We start from the raw sequence: 26,114 nt of genomic DNA, 5'->3' as shown, positions 1-26,114 counted from the left end.
ATAATAATAGTTACTTTCCTGAAATGATGGACAAGAAAAGGAAGTAATTCTGAAATTAATCTCTTCTCATAGACTGATATCTAACTTTGCAATCACCTCTATCCTTTGTTGGAGTCATAGGCACTTATTACTATGACCTGCCCCATAATATTTAGAAATCCACATTATTTTCTGAATTTAAGATTTTTCTAACTCATATGGTCAGCAGTTCCGATTGTCTCATTTTTTCTGAAGAATTGGAGGTGATAATATAACATTGAAGGTGATAGAATACAAATTTGTACAAAATGGAATGTTATCAAACATAAATAAAAATCTACTAGCCATGAATAGTGTTGCTATGAAGCATCTCTGAGGCTGTGAGGCATCTTCTGGGAGTCACCAAATATAAGTCTCCAGCTGATAGTATCCACAGCACAAGTAGCTAATGGTACCCGCAGCATGCCTTCTCTGGCAGATCTAATGGGTCATTCTGATGTAATTGGGGAGAGGTGAACCCTCAGATAGTCTTGTGCTGTAAATGTCTTTATAGGTCAAAACCAGGACCCTGAATTGGATTCAGAAACAAACTGGCAACCAGTGCATGGAGCAGAAATGTTCTTGGAATGCATATAACTGCCCGTGCTGTTGCACTCTGTATTAACTGAAGCTTCCAGATATTCTTCAAGGGCAGATCCATATAGAGTACATTGCAGTAGTCCAGACTAGGGCATGTGTAACTGTGAGAAGGCTTACTGAACAAGGAATGGGCACAACTGATATACAAGCTGAAGCTGTACAAAGGCCTTTTTGAGGAATCATGAATCTAGGAGGACCCCCAAGTTCTGCAATGGGGCAGTGTAACCCCATCTAGCATCAAAGAAGTCATATTTCTGTAACCAAATTCTAGAGCTGCTCAGTTTTGCCAGGGTTCAGCTGGCCAGAGCCACTCTGTATCAGAATCAGTCTAGTTATTACTAAGGTTTTTTATATATTAAATGAGTAATTTAATATCTGCATATTCTTTGGATAGAAAATAGATGAGTACATGTAGTCTTTGACTTAAATCATTTAACTTAATCATTAAATCATTTAACAATGATTCAAAGTTACAACAGCTTCAGAAAAAGTGATTTATGACCTGTCCTCAAAATTATGACCATTGCATCATCCCTGTAGTCACTTGATTGCAATTAAGCACTTGGCAGTGGTTTTCATTTATGACAGTTGCAGCATCTTGCAGTCACATGATTTCAATTTGTAACCTTCCCAGCTGACAAGCAAAATCTCTGAGAGCACCCAGAATCCCATAATTCCCAACCCTTAGCTATTAATATTTTCTTTCATTGGTACAGGTAGCTAACTTTGTACTGGCTATAGAATTATACTACTGGTAATCCTTGTTTAGTGATCAGAATTGGGTTTGGTAACTCATTTGTTAAGCAAAGCAGTTGCTAAGTGAAACCACAACTGTGCTTCTTATCTTATTTTAGACTTTCATAATGTGAGGATTAGTTATAAAGTTAGTTTTTCATCATTGGTCACTAAATGAGTCAGTCACTGAGGATTATTTGTAGCTCATTAGATTTATACATAAGCAATTTAGATAGATCCTTATTATAATTGGAACTAGGGTGTTTCATGTTTATCCATAGATCCATAAAGATTTGTTAAGATTGATTCAATGAAATATATTCAGTCAGCATAAGTTAACATAAGAATGATTTAAAACCCCCTTTTAATCTTACTCTTGCAGGTTCTTTCGTTTACCCACCCTATCTCATTCCATTCAGCTGAAACATTTGAATCGCTCCTGGCCTGTTTAAAAATGGAGGATGAAAAAGTAGCTGAAGCTGCATTACAGATTTTTAAGAACACAGGAAGCAGAATTGAGGAGAATTTTTTACACATCAGATCGTGAGTTAATTTTATACTCTATTAGAATTTCATCCCATTTTATTAATTTTTATAAATAACAGTGAACATACATAATATTTTTTCTCCTATTGGGTTGGGCTGAGAGAGAGTGACTAGCCCAAAGTCACCCAGCAGACTTTCATGCCTAAGGTGGGAGACTAGACTAAAGGGGTTTCCTGTTGTTTAGGCCAGCACGTTACCCACTAGATGAAGTCTAAGCAAATAAGTATATTTAAAGTATACTTATAGTAGCATTCCTATATGTTTACCTAGCAAGATTTCACTTTACCATTATATTTTTTTAACTGCTTCCCTTGATACTTCTGTTCCTGGAATTTGAATTGTCTTTAATGTTGAGGAATGATGATGATTAAAAAGAATGAAATATTTCCCTCTGTGTGTATGAAGTTATCTTTAGGAATTAGATATATTGTCACAGATTTTAAAAATTGGACTTAAAAAGTAAGTGCATTGTTGCATATACAAGCTTTTTATAGACTAGGATTGTGGATGCTTCAAAAATGGTTTAGAAGAAAAGGTTTGGAACCTGAGCACCTCAGGTTTGTTAAAGTAGCCACATCTTTGGTATGGCTGCCCAGAATCAGGAAGAGAGGTGCTGCCCATGTGCAAATGCAGTATTGGATACAGAGTCATTATCATTGGAAAGGTATATAAACTGGAGCAAATTATATTACATATGTACATAAATCATGGGATGATTTTTGAAGTTTTGGTTTGCATGGTGGGTCACCATTTATATTACAAATGCGGGAAGTCCTGTATAGTTAGGAACAGAGCCTATCATAGCAAAATTCTAATTAAATACATAAAGATTCGAGTTAAATATACAATGGTTCAAGTTAATTAAACAAAACTACTTATATAGTATTATTTATGCTTTTTTTTTTTTTTACTCTAGAGCTTTGCTTCCAGTTTTGCAACATAAAGCTAAAAAAGGTCCTCCTCGACAGGCCAAGTATGCCATTCACTGCATACATGCAATATTCTCCAGTAAAGAAACACAATTCGCACAGATATTTGAGGTATTTTTTAAAATTTTATATTTATAGTGCATCTATAGTGGAAAATTCTGAAGAATTTGATTTATTTATAGGTTAAAATGCTTTTAAATGCTTGCAGATGACTCCTCTTTAAGGGCATATTGATGTTGACATTTACCATCATTTATATATTTTAGCCACTGCATAAGAGTCTCGATCCAAGTAATCTGGAACATCTGATTACACCACTGGTTTCCATTGGCCACATAGCCTTGCTGGCACCTGATCAGTTTGCTGCCCCGCTGAAATCTTTGGTGGCTACATTTATAGTTAAAGATTTGTTAATGAGTGACAGGGTAAGAATTGTTTTGCTTTTTGCAGTAAAACAGTAAAATACCTCTAAATTGTACATTATATTGTATGCATTTAACAAGAGAAAATAGCTATACAGTTCTTAGTATGTCCAGCATACTCAGCTGAGTACTCATAAAATGTAAACTTATGAAGGTTAATGAAGAAAAACCAAGAATGTAATAATAAGTTCTTTGAGAAATATAAAAAAATTCTTTCCTTTTTTTCTAGAAAGATAGATGCACACATTTTGTGTATAAACTCTATTCTATTAAATAATGTGAACTCATAATAGTATCAATTGCAGGGGTGTCAAACTCAAGGCCCACAGGGCCGGCCTGGAAATATCAAAGGACTGGCCCATGGTGCCTCTGCCAGCCAAAAATGGGCCCCGCGGAGGCCCCACAAAGCTTCCACGTAGCCATTTTTGGAGGCTGGAGAAGCCGAAAATGGGCCACATGGGGGCCTCATGGGCCCTCCCAAACAGGCAATTTTTGGCTGGCAGACTGCTGCAGGAGGCCATGAAGGGCAAAAACGAGGCGTCAGGGGCCACATGCACCCCTGTGTCCCGTTTTGGCTGGCAAAGTGCTGCAGGATGTGTATGTCCTATCTCCCCCCTCACCCTCCCTCCGGCAGGCCCACGGAAGAGAACTGGCCCTCAAAGAAATCCAATCTGGCACACCTGATCTATTGTAATCCAGCTTTCCCCCACCTGGTTACTTCATGTTGTTTTGGCTTCCATACAGACATGGCCAAAAATATTGGTACCTTCCACTTTCCTCCAAAGAATCTCAATTTCCTATGAAATAAATTTAAATTGCCATAGCTATTTGTATATCATTCTTTATGACATTGGGAGTACACTTTGTTTTGGATGTAAAACTTAACATATTATTGGCAATAAATGAAAATAATATGAACATGATTAAATTATTGGCACCCTTAGAAATGAAAAGACTTTATTGGATTTTAATGACTCTTAACAGACTCTTTAATTACAGTCACAGGTATCTTCAATCTCATAATCAGTCACTCAGCCTGTTTGAATGGGGAAAAGTACTCAGGTGTTTTTTGTCATTGTGTGCAACACAATGAACATGGACAAGAGAAAGAAAAGCAGAGAGTTATCTCAGGAGGAAAGGAAGAAGGTAATAGTAAGCATAGTAAAGTTAAAGACTACAAAACTGTTTTCAAAGAGCTTCCTGTTTCTTTGACCAAAGTTATTAATGTTATCAAGAGATTTGGATGGTAATCTGCCTCTTTAGATATGGCCATCAGAAGAAAACTGATCCCCAATAGAGCAGAAGGATAGTTTGAATGGTGGAGTAAGAGCAAAGGAAAACTTCAGAACAGAAGCTATTGACTTCTAAGATCAAGAACTATGCATCACATTACAAGATCCATCACTATATAAGTGAACATGCTTCCATGATTTCAGACTTGGGAAAGCCCCACTTTAAAACCCCACTCCAGACTGGAATTCGGTAAAATGCACGTTGACAACCCACAGTCCTAGAACGACGTCCTTTGGATGAAACAAAATTAATGTTTTTTGGTAAGTCACAGCAGCTTTCTGTTCACAGAAGGGAAAAACAATGGTTTTAAAGAAAACAACACCATCCCTACTGTGAAATTTGGAGGAAGCTCCATAATGTTATGGGTTTCTTTGCTGCCTCCAGCACCGGGTGCCTTGAATCTTCTGGTACAATGAAGATTATCACTGCATTTTGTGGTGAAACATAATGCCCAGTGTTAGGAAGCTCTGTTTTCAGTCATAGTTTTTCCAACAGGATATTGACCTAAAATACGATCCAAGAATACAATTGTAATACAATCCAAGAAGTTGAAAAGTAAACATTGGAATTTTCTAAAGTGTACTGCTGTGTGTCATGATCTGAACATGTTTGGAAAGAGCTGAAACTCACAGTTGAGAAGAGACATCAAGTCTAAGACAACAGGAACAGTTTGCAGGTGGAACAAGAGTGGATCATATTGTTGGTTGAGAAGTGTAGAAATTTTATTCAGAGCTTCAGAATGTGCCTGCTTGCAATTATTGCCTCAATTTTTAAGAATATGTCTAGTCATATATTAAAAGCTTGCTGTATGAACTGTGGAATAAAGTATGGTAGATGCCATTTATTTGTGTCAGTTTCAATTTATTCCATATCAAATGTGAATTCTTTGGTTAAAAATAGAGTACCAATTCTTTTGGTCATGTCTGTTACCATTCTACTCTATCTGGAGGGCACCAGATTGGTTAAGATTCTCTGAACATTATATCACATACTATATTATTTTTATGATAACTTTATTAAATTAGATAAAAACTAATAGTAATTAATAATTACAGAAAGAGAAAAAGTAAAGAAAGAAAGAATAAAACCAGAAATGCAGATAAAAAAGAATGAGAAAAGAAATGACTTCTGATTTTTTTACATCAGTTATAAGTATAAATTCAAATTGCCGTCTTATTCTAAGGTGACAACACAACTTTCATTTTTTCTTTTTTCTTTTTCTAATCAAAATCATATATCATAATTTCATTTTTTCTATTTTGTGCAAAAAGTCCAAAAGGGGTTTCCAGTCAGTATTAAAATCAGTCAGTGTCTTTTCTTTAATTAAATTTGTCAGTTACTCCATCTCTTCACTATCCACTGTTTTTTTTATAAAAGTAATATTCTGTTGCTTCTGTGACTTACTTCTACTTTAGGAGGAAGTGAGGATTAACCTTTTAAGATTAATCTGTTCAGAAAGTATTTTAAAAAATCAAATGCAAATATCTTTAATTTCATAAAATAAACCTCACTTTCATCATCAAAGTAAAAAGCCTAGTAAGGTTTCAGTGTCTTTAAAGTATGTACTGGTTTGCTCCAATGAAAAAGAAATGCTAAGCTATTTAAGGGCAGATATTCATACCAAACACCTTAATACTTTGATTTCTGTCTATATTAGAGACCATAATGCAGGGGTGAAATGCTCCCGCTTTGGATTGCGTGATCCGGTAGTGATGGCGGTGGGTGGTTCGAAGAACCGGTAGCAAAAATCCCTGCGCCCCCCCCATGCCCTGCGCCCCCCGCCCCATGCCCAGCTGAGCTGCGTGATCATCAGAGGCTGGTTTTTTTAAAAAAACTTTTAAAAGCATTTTTTCTACAACCTCTCGAAGATGTTGTAGAAAAAAATGCTTTTAAAAGCCTCTGACGATCCCAGCTGAGTTGCCTGATTGTCAGAGGCTTTTAAAAGCATTTTTTTCTGCAATCTCTTTGGCCGAGTAACAAATTTTACATTTCACCACTGCCATAATGTATCAATATTAAAGCTGTGTTACAAGATGAAATAGAGAAATAATAGTGCAATCCTGCAAAAAAAATTAATAATGGTTATTAATTATAATCAATAACAATTATTGTAGGTCTAGTAGAAGCTAAAACAGTAGAACTGTCAAAACAGCTGAACAAAGTAGAAATATTGTCCTTAAAATACCCACCTTCTAAAACAGCTTTGCTTGAGAATGCGTACATATTTGGACATGTTTGGACAGTTCTTAGACTTTGAAAAAAGCTTGGAATTATCTGTAAACCTTGCTATGTGTTCTTCAAGGGAGAACGTATAAGTATTTTTTATGATACTAAAGTAGCAAATGATATAATTTGTTTCAGATGCCAGGAAAAAAAACAACTAAGCTATGGGTGCCAGATGAAGAAGTTTCTCCTGAGACTCTTGTAAAGGTACACTACTTAAGAACTTATATTTTCATAATTAAATGCTGTTTTTAATCTTATTTTCAAAACATGATGTAACAACAGTAGCACATTTTGATTTACTTTTTGGACTAAAAATGAAATAACTTTGTGTATAATAAAATATTGATAAAATTACATATTAATACTCTATTAACATATTAATTTGATGTTTGCATGCATTTCTAATTTTAATAATAATCTATTTCATTTTTATATAGTCATTATTAAGGAGAACATTTTTAGACATTATCCCTTTTTACAGTTAGATGGATGACATTTAAAAACGTAGGTCTAGAAGTATAATATGGAGTAATGTAAATTTTGTCCTGTAGTTGTGGTCTGGTTTAGCCTTAATCTGCGGATCTTTATAATACAATGGAATTTTCAGGTACAGAAAATTACAGTTGTTCTTACTAGCGGTTTATGAAGTAATACTACAACTCTGCCCTATTCACAAAAGTGCCAAATATTATGTTGGTTATTATATAGTCTCAATTTGAAATCTCATTAAGTTCCAAAGCAATTTTTAAAACAGAATCTGTAACACTCTTCCAGATTAAAAAGAAACAATTGAATAGCCCTTCTGGTAAAGACAGATACTACAACAGAGTCACTGGATTCTATTTTTTCAAACTTGTGTTGTGCTTTGATGATAACAGCAATGCTTGCTGCATTAGTAGTAACACCAAATAAATGATTAAAATTCATATATTTCATTTATTTATTCAATTTAGGTGTTTCCCTACTGAAGACTGAATGGATGGTTCACAATAAAAGCCAATATAAAAAAATAACAATCTCCATAAAATGGCAAACAGATGACAAATCTGATCATATAGTAGATATCATACACCGAACAGTGCAAATACTGGGGAAGAACCAGATCTTTAAGGCACTCCAGATCTTTTCCTAATGATGTGGATCTTTCCCCAGTGATAAAAGTAGAGCACCCTCCCTATAGAATGTTAACAGTTCCTTTAAAGGAGAACAATGTGCATGAATTACCTTTTGATTTGGTTTAAGAAAAATATAAATTTGAAATTTTCTCTTTTGCCAAGTTATATTTTTCTTATAATGCTTTTGGAGGGAAAAAATCCCTGTTCAAGGTGAAATTTCTTGAGATGTTATAATGATCTACTAAGTGTGATAAAATTTGGCTTGATTATTTGTTAATATTTATTTCAGATGCAGGCAATTAAGATGATGGTTCGATGGTTACTAGGAATGAAGAATAACCACAGTAAATCAGGAACATCAACATTAAGACTGTTAACAACAATCTTGCACAGTGATGGAGATCTAACTGAACAAGGGAAAATTAGGTATATAAATACTTTTAAAGCAACATTACAAACATTTTTTCAAATAATACAGGAAATAAAAATATGTTATATTTCTGAGCCATTTTCTGCCTTATATTGATGAATCTAGTAACTCTAACTTCCAGTTTCAGTAGAACAGCTTGCTGCTTTAGAAATAGTAGTAAATAAAAGAAGAAAATGTGAATATTTCCCACATAATGTGGTAGCTTTAATATGTAAGTACTAGTAGTCCTTTGATTATGACCAGAGACTGTTCAATTACGATTCATACAATGAATGAGGGAGACTTATGACCGTCCTTGAAGTTATGGTTGTCGCAGTGTTCCCAAAGCCATAAGATAGCAATTCAGGCACATGGTATCTGGCTTATTGTTACAACATTTGCAACATGCCATAACATGATCACTATTTGCAACTTACCCTGCCATCTTCCCACAAACAAAAGTCAATGGGAAAGCTGGCAGGGGGTTGCAAATTATTCCCACTCCCATCGCTTTTTCGCCGGCCTGCTCATCCTCCATAGCGCCCATCCATGGGCCCCTGTTTTTTGTACTGTGCGCTCATAGAGCCCAACCATGCTCTGTATCGCCAGCCTAGGGTCCTCACTCTCTTTCCATAGCACATACCCGCTCATGCAACTTTGTGCCTGCCCACCCATAGCACCCACTTACCTGCACTCTGTAAAACCTGCCCATGGCACCTACCTGCCCACCTACTAATCTTGCCTATTGACCTGCTTGCCTGAGATTCTCACTTCTTCCCATGTCATGGTCATACTAGGTCCTCACTTAACTACCTGTGTGGTTTTCGAGTTACGATGGCAGCTGGGACTGCTGTCACTAAGTTAACCATATTGTTTAACAATGGAAATTCTAATCCTAATTGCCTTTATAACCTCAAAAACAATTTATTTTAAAGGAGATGAAACTAGCTATTGTGGTTGATGGATACCTTTTTGATTCATCTTAGTAAATGCAGAGAAGATGGAAAGGCAAAATCATTATGCATATTTCAGTTAAACAAAATGAGATATCTTCTAAACTCACTACCATTTTAAATATTCATGTTCAAAGATAGAAATGATTATTATCTTCAGTATACCTAGTGATGGCAACAAAGAAATAAGCAAAAATGCCTTCAATAAATACTATACTAACTAGTCCATATCTTCTATTTATTTTTCAGCAAACCTGATATGTCTCGTCTAAGGCTAGCTGCTGCTAGTGCTATTGTTAAGCTGGCACAGGAACCTTGTTATCATGAAATCATCACATTAGAACAATACCAACTGTGCGCATTAGCTATTAATGTAAGAAAATTGAAGGAATTGGGTGCTAATTAGTATCAGCTCTATATGCTTATTATATATAAATTTCAAATTTCTGTGGCAAGCAGTTTGGCTTTATATTTCCTAAAAGAGATATTGAAGAGTTATAATTATATAAAATTTATTTTCTTCTTTTTAGGATGAGTGTTACCAAGTTAGACAAGCATTTGCTCAGAAACTTCACAAAGGCCTATCAAGACTCAGGTTACCACTGGAATATATGGCTATTTGCGCACTGTGTGCAAAAGACCCAGTAAAGGAGAGAAGAGCCCATGCCAGACAATGCCTAGTAAAAAACATAAATGTGAGAAGAGAATATCTAAAGCAGCATGCAGCAGTTAGTGGTAAGAAATCTTGGAGCACTAGCAGAATAAAGTGCAATGTTAACACCATGTCCTCCTGGTATTTAAATTTATTTTCTGTATCAATACAGTTTGCCTTAAACGTTTTTCCAAAGTGGAAGAATGTGGCTGTGAAATAACAATTTTATATTGATTGCATTGAGTCTTGATTTGATTCTAAACCCAATTCAAACTGCTGATTATTATTATTTTTTTGAATTTTATTTATACATTTTTTCTTTGAAATATGTAAGTGTTTAATAAACAGTGTATTGTTTGAATCAATTTGCTTATACAAAGTATTAATGATAATACTGGTGGTAATAATAGTAATAATAACAATCATAATAATACTAATGTTTACTTATATATAATGAAATTCTTGCATCATTTACTTATACATATCAGTAATCTTTCATCCTCTAATTTCTACCTCTTTTATCTAACCATTGATAAAACAAATCCCATGTTAAAAAATATTCTGTTTCTTCCCTATCTTTTATTATTAACGTCAATCTATCCATCTCCGCACAGTCTAATATTTTTCTAATTATACTTTCATCTGTACGTGTGTTCTTATTTTTCCAATATTGTGCAAATACAATTCTCGCTGTGTCAGCACCTGTATTATTAAATGTGTAATCCCTTCATTACAATTTTCTGGTAATATACCTATCAAAAGTATTTCTGGTTTTAAGTCTATGTGTTGCTTTACAATTTTCTCTAACCATGCATGTATTTTCATCCAAATTTTTTTGCCTTTAAACATGTCCACCACATGTGATAATAAGAACCCGGTATCTGATCACATTTCCAATGTTTAGCAGACATATTTTTAAACATCTTTGCTAGTCTTGCCAGTGGCAAATGCCACCTATAGAATATTTTATACAGCTTTTCTTTTTAAATAGTTGCCATTGTCAATTTATAATTTCTGTCCCAGAGTTTTTGCCCTTTATCTAGCTCTAGTTTTTGCCCAAACTATCATCGTTCTTTCACCTGTTTGGCTTCAATTTTAATACTTAACAAGTAGCTATATATTTTCTTTATTAATTTTTCATCTGTCCCTAAAAGTATCTGATCAAGTGCTGTTGGCTCTTTATAAGAAACATATGTCTTTGCATCTTTCACATATCTTGATTGCATTTGCATTGATTATTATTTTTAAAGCTATGCTTTCTTTAGGTTTATGATAGCAGTCTTCTCTTCATGAACCTTCCTAGTACTACTACTAGTATAATTCTGTTCTTTTCTGCATCCCTTTATCTTGTAAGAAGCATAAAGCACAACCTTATCAGTGAGAAGCACCTGGATTATGATTCTGCATTTATGAAAGATGATCAAAGCTATAGTATGATATCAGATAGCAGCATTAAACAACTTTGAATATTCTGTTGTTTCTTGTTTATTATCTTGCTGCTATTTGATCTTTGTTCTTGTTTGTTTTGGTGCCGTAACTATAACCCTGATTTCTTATTTTTTGTTTTTACATTAAAATATGTGCTGCTATAGTGCCTTGATGTAGAAAAAAATTACAACATTTTATGTATAAATATGAATTACATTATTTTAAATTTGGTTCTCACCATGACTATGAATTCTATGCCTTTTAACAGTATATATGCATAACTATTTCATTTCTTAATGCAGCTTTCCAGAATCAGTGCAGAACTCTCCTAATCTCTATCTATAGTTTTACTCAAAGTAGTTTTCTTCTACTATTCATTAACTGTAAAAACAATATGTATCTTGGATATTAAGGAATTCTGAGGTCAAAGATGTTTGTTCAGTAATGTGAGCATGCTTTTCATCCTGCTCTGAGGCTTGCTTCTCTTAATGCCTAAAAGATTGTAAGCCTAGTCTCACGCGCGCGCGCGCGCACACACACACACACACACACACACACACACACACACACACACACACATTGCAGATTTGCCTAAGATAAATTCATACCACCTTGATGTGTGGTATGTTACAATTTTTTTTCTATATCTTAATTTCAAGCTTTTTGCATTAGATTCAGTTAATTGCAATTGAGAGGCTTGAACAAATACATCCATCTTTTTAGAAACTTAATGGCATAGAATTTCAAACCAAGAAATTGTTTAAATTAGAACATGTAAGTTTTAGTACATGTTGATTGTGCATTGAAGCTATATATCCACCAGGCTAACTTTTCTTGAACTTTAAATATTTTCTGCACATAATGACTGTCTTTATTTTATGCAGTTGAAGATAATCTATAATCTAATGTATATTTAATGTAAATTTTTCTTTTCTTTGATTACTGTTATGATGATACATCCAAATATTATAATTTTTCTTGAATTTACACTTTCAGAGAAACTTTTGTCTCTTCTACCAGAGTATGTTGTCCCATACACTATACATCTTCTGGCACATGATCCTGATTATGTCAAAATCCAAGACATTGAACAACTAAAAGATATTAAAGAGTAAGAATGTATTTAAAATGAAATATGTCAGTATATTAACCTACTGATTTATATTTTTTATTAAACATTCAGCACAACTATGATAATGTTTTTACAAGATTCAGTACCTAATTTATTCTCCAAGAAAATCAACTGGTTATTTGACAGGTATATTTTATGTTTCTTCAGATGTCTGTGGTTCATACTAGAAATATTAATGGCTAAAAATGAAAATAATAGCCATGCATTTATCAGAAAAATGGTAGAGAACATTAAACAGACGAAAGATGCTCAAGGACCTGAAGACACAAAAATGAATGAAGTAAGTTGTACTGAGTATTGCTAATATTTATATAGACATAGTGAATCTTTATCTAGGTCAATGAAATTGGCTGTATGTAAATAATTAGTTCTCTTTCATTCAGAAATTTGGGCTTCTTCATAGTTGGTCTTTTCCAAGAATACAAGATATAAAACAGAATTTAATATCATATGTCTGTGATAGTTCCTATGAAAGGTTATTCTATGATAACCAGTAGAAATTGTCTTAAATTGCTGGGTAATTATACACTGTTTATAAATACTGCAATTCTCCAAACAACTGTAAAGCTTTTTTATTTGGCATAGTATAACATATTTCTGAAATGTGAAATACATAAGTTTATTTTGTTTGCTATTACTGTAGAATTTTTATACAAACATGGGGTTCTGAAGATTCCTTTTGCCTTTTCAGGTCTTTTATTAATAATATTTTCTGACATTATACAAAATCGTACTTTCTCTTTCAGAAACTTTATACAGTATGTGATATAGCAATGAACATCATAATGTCAAAGAGCACAACATATAGTTTGGAATCTCCCAAAGACCCTGTATTACCAGCTCGATATTTCACTCAACCTGACAAAGTAATGTGATTTATTTTCTTATAAATTTCATTGCAACTATGTGTTAAAATTATATGTTTTTTAAAGATATATTGTGCATAATGTAGCCAGGTAACCCAAAGGATTATGAATTTAATGTGACATGAAATGCATTGTGTGGTTTATTTGTTTTATTTATATTACACTTTTATTTGGAATCAACCCAAAACAGCATACATAGCCAGTGCTTCTATGTCCTATATTCTCTGCAACAGAGATCCTGTTGCAGTGGAAAAAGAGTTACTGGCCCCAAATCACCTAATTGGCTTTCAGGCCTAAAGGAGGACTATTGTATTGGCATCTTTCAGTCTCAAAAGACTATGGTATCGTGCTCTGGAAAGAGGTCCTAAAACAGCATCTAGTGTGACTAAAAAGGCCAATTTGAGAATGGCAATCCCTTCCACATTGAGGGCAGATACATTCTGTCCCCTGCGCAGCCCCCAGATTTCACTCGTTCCTGGACTGCCTCTTTGCCTCAGCCTGCCGAACAAATGTCTCTTCGAATTCGAGAAGGCCATGCTGCATCTTTAGCCTCCAAGCTGAACGATCGGAGGTCAAGGTTTCCCAGTTGTTAATGTCCATTCCCAGGGCCTTTAGGTCCCTCTTGCAGATATCCTTATATTGCAGCTGTGGTCTCCCTCTGAGGCGCTTTCCCTGCACTAATTCTCCATACAGGAGATCTTTCGGAATCCAACCATCAGCCATTCTCATGACATGGCCAAGCCAGGGTAGAGGTCGCTGGTTCAATAGTGTATACAAAGAAGGACTAGAAATAATGACATCCTGTTTACTTGCTTTAACACAAACTGGATCTCAATAACTATAGTCCACAAAAGTTTTCATGGCATAGAATTAAAAAAAAAGTGTCACAAGCAATTTATAATTTTCATTTGTCTAATTCTGCCCTTAATTGTACATCAATTATAAAATTAAATAATGTCATATTAGTTTTATATCATATCAGTTATGCAACTGCATATTGATTATGCAATCTCTGTTTAATATTTAAACTGGAATCTTATCTACATTTTTCCTTTACTTGCAGAATTTCAGTAATACCAAAAACTATCTGCCTCCAGAAATGAAATCATTTTTTACTCCAGGAAAGGTGGGCATTTGTATATTTTTAGGACCTGCACAGAATAATTCTATTTAACCAAAATAAAATTCTTACAATAAAAAGTTATTTTAAAATTATTTATTAGAATGAGGGTTGTTTATTTTTTTATGTTAATATTTAGCTACTAACTCAAAGGCAATTCCACGTATACTACATTGCAGAGATTACATGTCATGGTTTAAAAAAACAAGACCACCAATCTTTAAATGCTGGAAAGTCTTCAAACAATAGAAGGATTGAAAGACCTCAGTGATGGAAGCCTAAGAGCAGACTGATTTTCAAGATATAGTGAGGGCAGAACTTTGGATACTCTATTAATATTCTGATTAGTATAGACCAGGATCGATCATTTATTCCACATGGTAAGGAGCTAGTGGAGCTGATATATGGGGGATATTGATGGATTAAAACAACAGGGCATCATTAAATATCAAACAGATGTTTAGGAAATAAATCAGATCTTCAAGAAAGCCTCTTAACAGTGATGTACTGTATATTGCAGGAACATATATACTGCTTGAATTCAACAGTGTCTTGCTGAACTGCTGATGTTCCAACACTGTACATGTATACGTTGATGACATAAGAACCTTTAAATGATGTAGAAACACTTGGAGTTCTTGACTACTTATTTGCTCCATGGATCACATGTAATTTGAGTTCTGAAATAAGCCATTCTAATTATTTTACATTTTAAAGTAATATCTTGCATAAGCATTCTTAACAATAAAAAATTGCATTTAATTCATTCATAATTGTATAGCTAGAAATGTGATACAGACACACATATACACACACATATCTGTCTATCTAACTAACTATCATCTATCTATATTGTACAATTTTAAATACAAAAATCAATTTTAAGGAAGTAATTCTGTGTTGGCAGGAGGGCAGAGGTCGACCCCGAGGCCCCTCATATGTGGGGTGCCACAAGGATCGGTCCTCTCGCCCCTTTTGTTCAACATTTATGTAAAGCTGCTGGGTGAGATCATCCGTGGTTTCGGGGTGAAGTACCACCAGTACGCTGATGACACCCAGCTGTACATCTCCACCCTGGACCACCCCAACGATGCCCTTGAAGTGATGTCTCGGTGTCTGGAGGCCGTGCGGATCTGAATGGGGAGGAACAGGCTCAGGCTCAACCCATCCAAGACCATCCAAGAGTGGCTGTGGTTTCCGACGTCCCGATATAGTCAGTTGACGCCATCGCTGACTATTGGGGGCGAATCGCTGGCCCCCACGGAGAGGGCTTGCAACTTGGGCGTCCTCCTGGACTCATGGCTGTCTTTAGAAGAGCACTTGACGGCCGTGACCGGGAGGATCTTTCATCAGGTTCGCCTGATCCTTTCTGGATCGGGACTCCCTACACACAGTCACTCATGCCCTCGTTACCTCCCGCCTGGACTATTGTAACGCTCTCTACATGGGGCTCCCCTTGAGGAGCACCCGGAGGCTCCAACTGGCGCAGAGTGCGGCCGCGCGGGTGGTTATGGGAGCAACATGGCGCTCCCGTGTGACACCTCCTGCGTGGGCTGCACTGGCTCCCGGTGGTCTTCGGGTGCGCTTCAAGGTTTTGGTTACCACCTTTAGAGCGCTCCATGGCTTAGGACCTGGCTACTTACGGGACCGCCTACTACCACAAACAGCCTCCCACCGGCCGGTACGCTCGCATAGAGAGGGGCTCCTCCAGGTGCCGTCAGCCAAACAATGTCGACTGGCAGCCCCTAGGGGGAGGGCCTTCTCTGTGGGGGCACCTACTATCTGGAACGAGCTCCCCCCGGAGATACGGAGGATCCCGGATCTGCGGACTTTCCGCCATGCTTTGAAGACACTCCTATTCCAGCAGGCTGGCCTGGCCTAATTTTTTCCCCTTCTTTTAAATTTTTAAACTCAATTTTAATTTGTTTAAAATTATTGGGAGTTTTAAATTGTCTTGGGCAAAAATTATTTAATTAGGTTTTAATCATGTTTTAACTTTCGTATTTATGTGTTTTATTTTGTGCCTGTTCACCGCCCTGAGTCCTTTGGGAGTAGGGCGGTATACAAATTTAATAAAATGAAAAAATGAAAATGAAATTACCCTGACATGTAAGATTTGATCCTTTGTTGAGGTTGAAGAGCCCTACATCTACTTTTGTTGACCAATATTAATTTAGAGGCTATTGACTAATTGTGATTTAAAACTTTTTTTCAAACTATGTTAAGATATACTGTAGAGTTTACAAACTTAGATTTTGAGGCTTTGTTTTTTATTTTAGAAAGTAGAGTCATAATGTAGAATATATAGATTAAATGGATAACTATTTTGTTCCATCTTTTACAGCCCAAAGCAGCCAATGTTCTTGGAGCAGTTAATAAGCCCCTTTCATCAGCAGGCAAGCAATCTCAATCCAAATCTTCTCGGATGGAAACTGTAAGCAATGCCAGTAGCAATTCAAACCCAAGCTCACCTGGAAGAATCAAAGGAAGGTAATTAATACAAAGGTCACTAATAGCTTTTAGGTAAAAAAAATAAAAATGATATTTGAATGATACCTGAAATAGTACAAGTGGTTAATTGTCTTTCTCCCTCCACTTCATCCTGTATTTGAATACCTTGCAGTATGATAGAATGTTGTTTTTGTATCATTCTGAGTTTGTTTCGCATATGTTCTTCATTTCTATATTTATTAAATAAATAAAATGAATGAATGAATTTGTGTATGACATCCTTTAGTTCACACTGAGAAAACCATTTTGAAGAATTCTAGAACATGAATAGTTAGTTTGTTTTAAACATTGTATTATACCATTGTAGTTTTACATAGATTCGGATAGCTATTTCTCCATAAGCTTGAAAACTGTTTTTTCCAAATTAACTCATTAAATGAAAAATGCTGTATTAATGGATGCAAAATAATTTTGTATTTTGACTAGCTAATTATACATTTTGTTAATTACAAAATAGATTTGTATACTTCTTCCTCTTCTGCCTTTGTTTTGAATGGATTTTTTTTAGCTCTAAAACTGCTAAATTACAATTGCAGGCTGGGTTTTTTTACACCTAACCAGGATATGAACTGCAACAGTATAAAAACTTTGTTTAGATTCCGAAAGAAACAGCAGAATTGATATGAAGCAGCAACAAAATTTCTGTGAGCCCCAAATCTGCTGGGTAGAAGAATAAAACATTTAACAATATTTGGCTTGCATTTAGTTAATTAAATACTGTAAAGTAATAGTTTGTTGTTCATTTACAGATAGTCCTTGAGTTATGAATGGTTGCTTAGTAACCATTTGAAGTTTGAACTGGCCCAAAAAAGGGGACTTTTTTGACCTGAATTCAAACTTCTGACAGTCAGACCTCATCTCCTCTCGCATGACCACACTTTGGGCACCCAGCAACTGGGTCGCATTTACAGCCATTTGCAGTGTCCTGCAGTCATGTTACATGTTTTACAGCAATTTTGCCGAAAACCGGCACTTCTAGTTTTCAGCAGAATTATACCATAGTGAACCATTGGTTCATTCAACAACTGTGGCATTTGCTTAACCACTACCACAAAAAAAAAAGTTGTAGAATTGCATTGATTCACATGATCATCCAATATTCCTGTGATGTTTAAAAGAGTCTAAGAACTATTCAGGAACATAGTGTAATTATTATGTCCTGTGATATAGTAGTAAGATATTCTATAATATGAAGTTGACTCCTGGGCAACTGCTTGGACAAGGCCTTGGAATTTTGTTGGCAAGATTTTGGAAACAATTTGCGATTGCCTCCTTTCTAGAATTGAGAGAGAGAGAGAGCGAATGGCCCAAAATTATCCATCTGGAGTTGGGCCTAAAGTGGGACTAGAATTCAGTTTCCCATTTTCCAGGCTGTTATCGTAACGATTACACCAGCATGGTTCTATATCAGTAGTTTACTTTAAGGTGATGCTGAAATAAAATACAGATTATGATCACAATTGAGCCCCAAAATTCTGTTGCTAAGTGAGATATCTGTTAAATGAATTTTGCTCCATTTTACAACCTTTCTTGCTACAGTTTTAAGTGAATCACTGCAGTTGTTAAGTTAGTAACACGATTGTTAAGTGAATATGGCTTCCCCATTGACATTGCTTGTCAGAAGGTTACAAAAGGTAATCACATAACCGTAGGACCCTGCAATCATCATAAATATGAGTCAGTTGCCAGGTGTCTGTATTTTGATCACCTGACCGTAGGGATGCTGCAATGGTGATATGAAAAACAGTCATAAGTCGCTTTTTCAGTGCTTAAAACGGTCACTAAACGAATTGTTGTAAGTCAAAGACTACCTGTGCATTATTTCAGGAGAAAGCCATTGCTTGATAGGTAGATTGAGATACCAATGTATCCTATAAACAAAATTGGGTAATGCAATTTAGCTTAATTCTCAGTAAGATCAAATGATTAGGCATTATTTGGCAGTAGCCAAGTCCTAATACATATATACATTTTCCTTTTCTTCTGTTCAGTTGTGTCCAATTCTCAGAGACTGCCTGGAGAAGTCCCTGCAGTTTTCTTCACAAGGTTTTTGAAAGGTGGTTTGCCATTGCCTCCTTCCTAAGGCTGACTTAGTGACTAAATTGAGTGTCGGCAACCGCAGCTCCGGAACTGCATGCGGCTCTTTTGTCCCCCTGCTGTGGCTCCCTGTCAGCTGAACCCACCACTGGCTGGACCCGCCCCTCACCCTTCCCTGCTAATTACTCCTCGCCTTGCCTGAGAAGGTAAGGGTGACGGTGGGGAAATAGAAACTCGCTCCATATTCCAGAGCGAGAGTGAAGCGCCCCTGTACTTGCCTCATCGCGCGAGCCCTTCTTCCAACCTTGTTGGTGTTGCATGCACCTCAGTCGCTCGGGGAGACGCACAACTTGCTCTCTGCTCCAAGACACTGGCCCAGCCCGGCTGCAGATGATGCTCTGCATCATAATGGGCTTGAGGAGGAGGGGACACCGTCTCCCCCATTGTGAAGGACACTAAATTTAACTGTGCAGTGGGCAGGCCATGGAGGTGGAACAGCAGTGGCGTCAGCCGCAGCCAAGACAGGCCAGTGTCTTGGGATGAAGAGCAAGTCGCATGTCTCCCCAAATGACCGAAATGCACGCAGCACCAACAAGGACCAGAAGAAGCACCCGCGAGATGAGGCAAGTACAGGGGCACTTTGCTCCTGCTCTGGAATATGGAGCAAGTCCCCCGCCGTTGCCCTTACCTTCTCAGGCCAGGCGAGGAGTGACTGGGAGCGGAGGGCGAGGGGCGGGGCCAGCCAGCGGTAGGTTCAGCTGACAGGGAGCTACAGCAGGGGGATAAAAGAGCTTCATTTATCTGGGAACCTGAAATGACTCTTGATTTAAATCATATAATAAAAAGCACCCAAGGAAAAAGAAAGAACATCAGCAACAAAAAAACCCCCAATCCTCGTCTGTTTTTGGAAATAGTTCAAGAGGGAACACACACACAAGCACGCTCACGCAAGAGAGAGACAGAGACAGAGGGAGGGAGGGGGAGAGAGAGAGAGAGATCTGTTTCCCACAGAAAAGAAAACACCGGGAGCCACAAATCCTGGGTAGGTGTGGCTGGGGGGGTGGTCATGTGACTGGGTGGGAGTCAGTGACATTGAGTTGGCCACACCCACCCAGGTTTTGTGGCTCCCAGTGTTTTCCATGGGAAATGGGTCCAAATGGGCTCTTTGAGTGTTTAAGATTGCAGACCCTGGACTAGATCAAGCTCATTCAGCTAGCTTTGTGCCAAAGACAGGATTAGAATTCATGGTCTCCTCATTTCTATCTGATGCTGTAACCACTACATCAAACTGTCTCACATTTCCTTAGTTTTTATAAATTACTGACTCCCCCTTTAATAATAACAACATAGTTCTAACAGAAGAGAATATTTGTTGCTCAGTTGAGCTACAATTATGGAGTCCTTGTTGCTCTCTGAATTTGGATGTTTGCTTGCAGACATTTCATTTTTCTCCTAAGTAACATGAGTGTTAGTGAATGTGGGGTTTCCTCCCTTCATTTTGCTCCCTTGATTACCCTTTCAGGTAATGAAATGTCTACAAGCAAACAACCAAGTTGCAAAAAGTACTCCACAATGACAATGTATAATTTATCAGTGAAAATACAATGTAAGGATACATAAAGCACTTTCCTGACCTTTTCAAGATGATAGTGATAGATTACAAAATAATTACCTAATAAAAATAATTATATTTTTAATTTTTTTGCTTTGTGTTTTACCCTGAAATTGTTGTCAATTTTCAAAATATAAGCAGCTATAAATTATATATTTTAATAATTATGTATATTTTAATTATAATAGGCTCGATAGCACTGAACTAGACCACAGTGAAAATGAAGACTATACAATGACGTCATCTCTGCCAGGAAAGAAGAATGATAAAAGAGATGATTCTGAAATTGTAAGAATTAATAGCATTGCTTTTCAATGAATTGTAACATTAATTTTTTTAAAAATAATACAAAATGCAAGCAATCAGAGATGTGCCTGATAATTATGCATCTGAAGGTACAAGGTTTAGAAAGAGTGCCTTAAAAACATGTATTTCCTTAAAGTTTGTATTCTGCCCTTCTGGTCAGTTTTTATATTATAATGCCATAAAGAAAAATACAATTCTGGGGTATTAAAATATGATGATTTTTTTCAGCTTATTTGTGGAATGAGTTCATATTTCCTTATGTAATATCAATCTAGACATATTTGATGGATGAAGTAGTGTTCTCTTTCTTCCTCAGTCAGAGCTGGAAAAGCCCAGAAGTAGAAAGAAAATGATTACAGATCCTGAGGAAAAGTTGGGTATGGATGAACTGAGCAAATTAGGACAAGAATCAAAACTTAGAAGTAGCCAGCGAGGCAGAAAAAGGGCCGCAGTTATTTCAGAGTCCGAGGAACCCCAGTGGTCAGAGGAAAAGAGGTTAAAAGAGAGTATCTTAGAAAGTGAAGATGAACAAAACAGCCCACCAAAGAAAGGAAGAAGAGGGCGGCCTCCAAAGGTCACCACAGGAACCATACAAAAAGAAGAATCAACAATAAAAACATCTAAAAGAGGGAGAAAAAAAGCTGCACCAGTTAAACCTGTGGAGGAGGAGGAAGAAGAAGAGGAGGAGGAAGAGGAGGAGGAAGAAGAGGAAGAAAGGCAGATAGACAGCATAGAACAGAAGTCAAAAGGTCGACAGTACAAAGCACCCAAAAAATCACAACAAAGGTAAGTCCTTTGTTCAATTGTCTGCTATTTTAAAATTTAAATTGACAAGATGACTGAGTTGGATATCCTTCCAAAACAGATCTGAATCATCAGAAATAAGCACAGCTGAATCCAACCAGTCTACACCACAAAAAAGACGAGGAAGACCACCAAAAGTTCCACCTATTCAGCAGAAAAAAGGGTATGATAGGATGTCAATCTAACAAGGGGTTCATTAAATTAATTTTAAAAATGTTCCAAGCTTAGAAGATCCTGTGAGTACAATAAGGTTCACAAAAAATAACAATTTAATATTGCTTAGTTGCTAAGATAGTCTAATTCTTTCCCCAAATCTTTCTTCATTGCTTAAACTTAAAGTGTTGAGTGATTCCTTGGTTTACGGCTTTCTATTTTAGAGGAGCTGGACGATCAAAACAAACAGCAAGCAAAGAAAATGAATCTAGCGAAGAGATGGATGTATTTCAAAGTAGTTCTCCTGTTCACGATATTCCTCAAGAAATAACAATGGAGGAAGAAGAAGTGTCCTCAATCAGAGTAAATATTATGTTTATGCACAATTGCACATAGATTCATTTGAATGGTTATGCATTTCATACTGTTGAAGCTTAAAGTTTAGTAAAGGGCTACCTATCTTTGACATTACTAAATATAGTAAAGCAGAATTGGCAGTTCCTTGTTTTAAAAGTGAGATAATTTTCCTTTGGGAAGAAATAGGCAATTCCATTTCAGGTAGTACAACAAAATGTGTGTGGGAGGGGAGCATGCATTACTTGTGCCTATTTTAAATCTCAGCTTTTATCCAGATGGACACCTATATAGAGAAAGTGGAAAATTATTTTTAAACTATCAGTATTCTGGACTATGCTTAATATCATTGAATTCAACTGTGCATTTAAATGCAATTAGATTTAGCAATTAGTGGGGCAAGCTTTTCTGCCTAATCCTTTTTTGTCTGGTCAGATCATGGAATGCCTTCATCTAAATGATGTTCCAGTTAATGGATGCATTTTTTTGATGAATCAGTTAATGCTGATTGAAATGCATTGTCTACTGAAAGAGCAAAACAGCTAGATAAATATCAACACTATGCAGATTTTTAAATTCTTGATGTTGCACCCAATGTATGGTTTAGACACCTTGTATTTTTGGAATATAGAAGAACACCACGTACGCAGAACATTCTTGAATTGAGGCTTCTAATTCTTGATATTTGTTTTTTTTAGGTTCGTCGGAGGACATCTAAAAGGGAAAGGCGATGAAGAGTCATGCTCCTGCCATTTTTAAATGATGTCACTCTTACCATTTGCAAACTTTTAGGCTGAAGAGAATTGTTGATGCTCACAATGGGATTGCTGAAGAAATTAAATCACTCTATTTCCTGCTTCTGCTTTTTGAAGCTCCTAGGTCATGAGCATAATCCACACATATGTTTATATCATTAACTATGGGTTTTGTGAAATGTAACGTATGCTGGCTATATAGACAAAAGAACTAAAAAAAACTTGTCTGTAAATAATCCTTTTTAAAAAAAATATTTCTGACTTTAAAGTGCTTGTATAGCTTTTATCACGGCTTTACACAACAGTACCAGACTGTTTGGTAGAGCTATTGATTTGGGAAAAAAGACAAAAAAAAAAAAATAAGAATGGGTATCAAGCAATATTTGTCAGTGTCTGTATTCTTATTTTTCTTGGCATTTAACTGTGAAAAAATCACTTTGACAAAATAGTGACACTTGCTCTGACACTATTTGTTAAATAAAAAAAATACATTCTCTTTATGTATCTAATTCAGTGTTTACCTTTGGCAGTTGTCTGTCTTTGGAGGTGCCAAATTGCTTTTAAACAATGTGGGATAAAACAGTACATCCAGCTGCAGATGTGTGAAAGAATAGTCTTTTAATGCACCTCAGTATTGATAACAGATTTCTCTGGACTTCTTGTGGCATTGAGCATTTAAAAGAATTTAATATTTTAATTTTTAAAATGTGTTATTAAATAATGTAACGAAAGCTGATCCTCATATTTTCCTTATTAGTTTTTGTTAATCTGCTGTATCAATAAAATTCTGTAACTGAATTTTTAATAGTCTAGTATGTCAATGTGTATATTCCCTCCTGAACATTATGTTCATCAAACAAATTATTATGTTACAATATGAGACCTAATATCTGAGCTTTAGTGAAAATACAGGTTTTATTACCATGTAAATCAGAAAATTTTATTGATGCAGTCTGTCTTTATAAAGCTGTTTTTTCTTCAGAGCCAAGTGTTTTGTATATCACAGTAAGTTGCATGTTTATGAAAGAAATGTAATGGAATTGCAATGTAATTTTTAAAGTCTTATCTAGAAGATGCTACATTGCCTCATGAGAAAAAATTTACCAAGAGCCTATTGTACCTTTTTTGGTTAGCCAATATTTTTTATGTTTGTGTGCTTGGGTATAAGCATGGACAATTGGAAGATTGAAATAATAAGAAATGTGTTTGCATTAGAATGATCAGCTGCAAAATATTTCAGTCAGGGTATTCAAAATTTGTATGACATTTCAGTTTATGTTTTACATTGAAGTGATTGAACTTTGTTTCTTGGGTAGAATTACAGAAAATAGAGAAGGAACTATTTTAAGACATTGTCATGTATGCAGTTTTCCAAACTGTGTTTGAACCAAAATGTATAGGTTACTATTTATGCTTAGCCATGCACATTTTATGGTTTCCCATGCTGTTTTCCTCCTGTTCGATAGCAGTATATGTGAGGAATTCAAGTTTTAACTTATTAATATTGTATCTCATGGAATAATGGAGCATTGTCATAAATTAACAAAGGCATCTTGTTATAATTCCAAGGGAATATATATATCCTGGGAAAAGATGAAAAAAGACAGTGATTTGAAAACATTTGCAAGTATATTTTTTAGAGGAAAACCAACTCTTTTCTAAGCTTTTTTATTATAATTTGTATTGATTTTTTTTAAGCAGCAGCAATAGACAAAGGCAAACAGTTTGTGTTTATCAAACTGTTCTACTTAAGTGCTTTTTCTAGTAGCTCTTTTAGCTAGTAATTATTGTTCTTGAGCTATATTGTATTTTTATGCCCATAATTTTGGGTAACAACAATCAAAAAAACATTAGCTAGAGGTGGCTCTGAAGACTAGAAAATTGCCCACACAATGTAACCTCAGTGGTTCATAGAATTTAGCAGTGCAAATTAGAGTTTTTATATCTACATAAAATAAAAACATAATGTATGACATTATCTTCACTGATAACATTTCACTGACATCATTTTGCAGAGTATATCTAAACCATTTTATATGAAGTATGAAACATTAAAACTGTTCACAGGCTTTTGAAGATTTATTTGCATGAACATAGTTTGATCATATTTCCTTAATATTGCTGAAAATCAATTAATCATAAGATGTTAATGTAAATTAAATATATAATTTGACATTTGAAATGTTTATTTCTTGGAATATAATGTGTACTTGGAAAAATAGGTGCAGATGGGATATATGTTAAACCTTTTAGGTTTTATTCTCATACAAAAATAATGCACATGTTATGTACTAACACTTTGGGATTTGAATACAGTAAATGGAGTAAAATAATACATAAACTGGATGCTAAGATTCAGTTAGTATTCTTCATTATGTTCATTTTTTGGTATGTATTATATTACATTAAACAAAAAATTGAGCTCACTGTTAAATTCAAGCATGAAATTCTTATATTACAGTAAGGCATCTTGCTGCAGACTGCACCCTTCATGTTTGTACATATAAATTATTTTATTTTTAAATTGGCTGTTTTCTTTGAGTGGCTTAATTTCTAGAGTTGGCTTGTTTTTCTAATATTTTTCTTTACACTAGTTTCAGCAAATACGAATATGTTTGACAAGTGTTTAGATTGTAATGTTCTTTTTGTAATGAAATAAAAAAATGTACTTCAGTCAGAAGATTGGAAGATGCTCAGAAGAAAACCATCATAGTTTGCTTAACTATAATGTTTGGTAGTGCAAACATTTTCCTACTATTAGATCTTCCTACAGTTATGCCTGTGATGAGCCGCCTAGACGCTGTGCACAATTATTAGGCAAGTTGTGTTTTGGAGGATTAATTTCATTATTAATGCTAATAAGTCTCAAACCTGAACATTTAAGAAAGTAAAAGTGAGGTTTTGACTTTCTTAGGAGAATATCTATATGTGCACAATTATTGGGCAACTATTAGTGTGCAGAATTATAATGAAACTAAATGAAAAAGGGAAATTTGCCCATCTCATTTATTTGCATCTGTTAAAGTGAGAATAGTAAACAACTCAAAATGTACAAATAAACATTTCTGACAGTTCACACACAAATCAGTGACCAATATAGCCACCCTTCTTTTCAGTAACAGTCATAAGCCTTCCATT

General features: G+C 35.5%; 1 protein-coding gene across 1 annotated transcript in view; it reads left to right on the top strand.

The window, feature by feature from the left end:
* Nucleotides 1-25,294, top strand: part of PDS5B (PDS5 cohesin associated factor B) — an 89,165-nt gene extending 63,871 nt beyond the window's left edge. Inside the window, exons 19-35 of the mRNA XM_070942803.1 lie at nt 1,736-1,896; nt 2,816-2,939; nt 3,095-3,253; nt 6,905-6,973; nt 8,174-8,310; nt 9,496-9,619; nt 9,777-9,981; nt 12,323-12,437; nt 12,606-12,738; nt 13,205-13,324; nt 14,388-14,450; nt 16,789-16,934; nt 20,793-20,892; nt 21,227-21,696; nt 21,776-21,877; nt 22,092-22,230; nt 22,920-25,294. Coding sequence (XP_070798904.1) covers nt 1,736-1,896; nt 2,816-2,939; nt 3,095-3,253; nt 6,905-6,973; nt 8,174-8,310; nt 9,496-9,619; nt 9,777-9,981; nt 12,323-12,437; nt 12,606-12,738; nt 13,205-13,324; nt 14,388-14,450; nt 16,789-16,934; nt 20,793-20,892; nt 21,227-21,696; nt 21,776-21,877; nt 22,092-22,230; nt 22,920-22,955 — 2,403 coding nt within the window. The 3' untranslated portion in view covers nt 22,956-25,294. The remainder of the gene's footprint in view (nt 1-1,735; nt 1,897-2,815; nt 2,940-3,094; nt 3,254-6,904; nt 6,974-8,173; nt 8,311-9,495; nt 9,620-9,776; nt 9,982-12,322; nt 12,438-12,605; nt 12,739-13,204; nt 13,325-14,387; nt 14,451-16,788; nt 16,935-20,792; nt 20,893-21,226; nt 21,697-21,775; nt 21,878-22,091; nt 22,231-22,919) is intronic.
* The last annotated feature ends 820 nt before the right edge of the window (nt 25,295-26,114 follow it).

The sequence above is a fragment of the Pituophis catenifer genome, unplaced genomic scaffold (genome assembly GCF_029215685.1).
Source record: "Pituophis catenifer annectens isolate HBS135680 unplaced genomic scaffold, rPitCat1.0.hap2 SCAF_4, whole genome shotgun sequence".
NCBI lineage: Eukaryota > Metazoa > Chordata > Lepidosauria > Squamata > Colubridae > Pituophis > Pituophis catenifer.
Note: the sequence above shows the minus strand (reverse complement) of the source record. Positions and strands in the feature narration are given on the sequence as shown.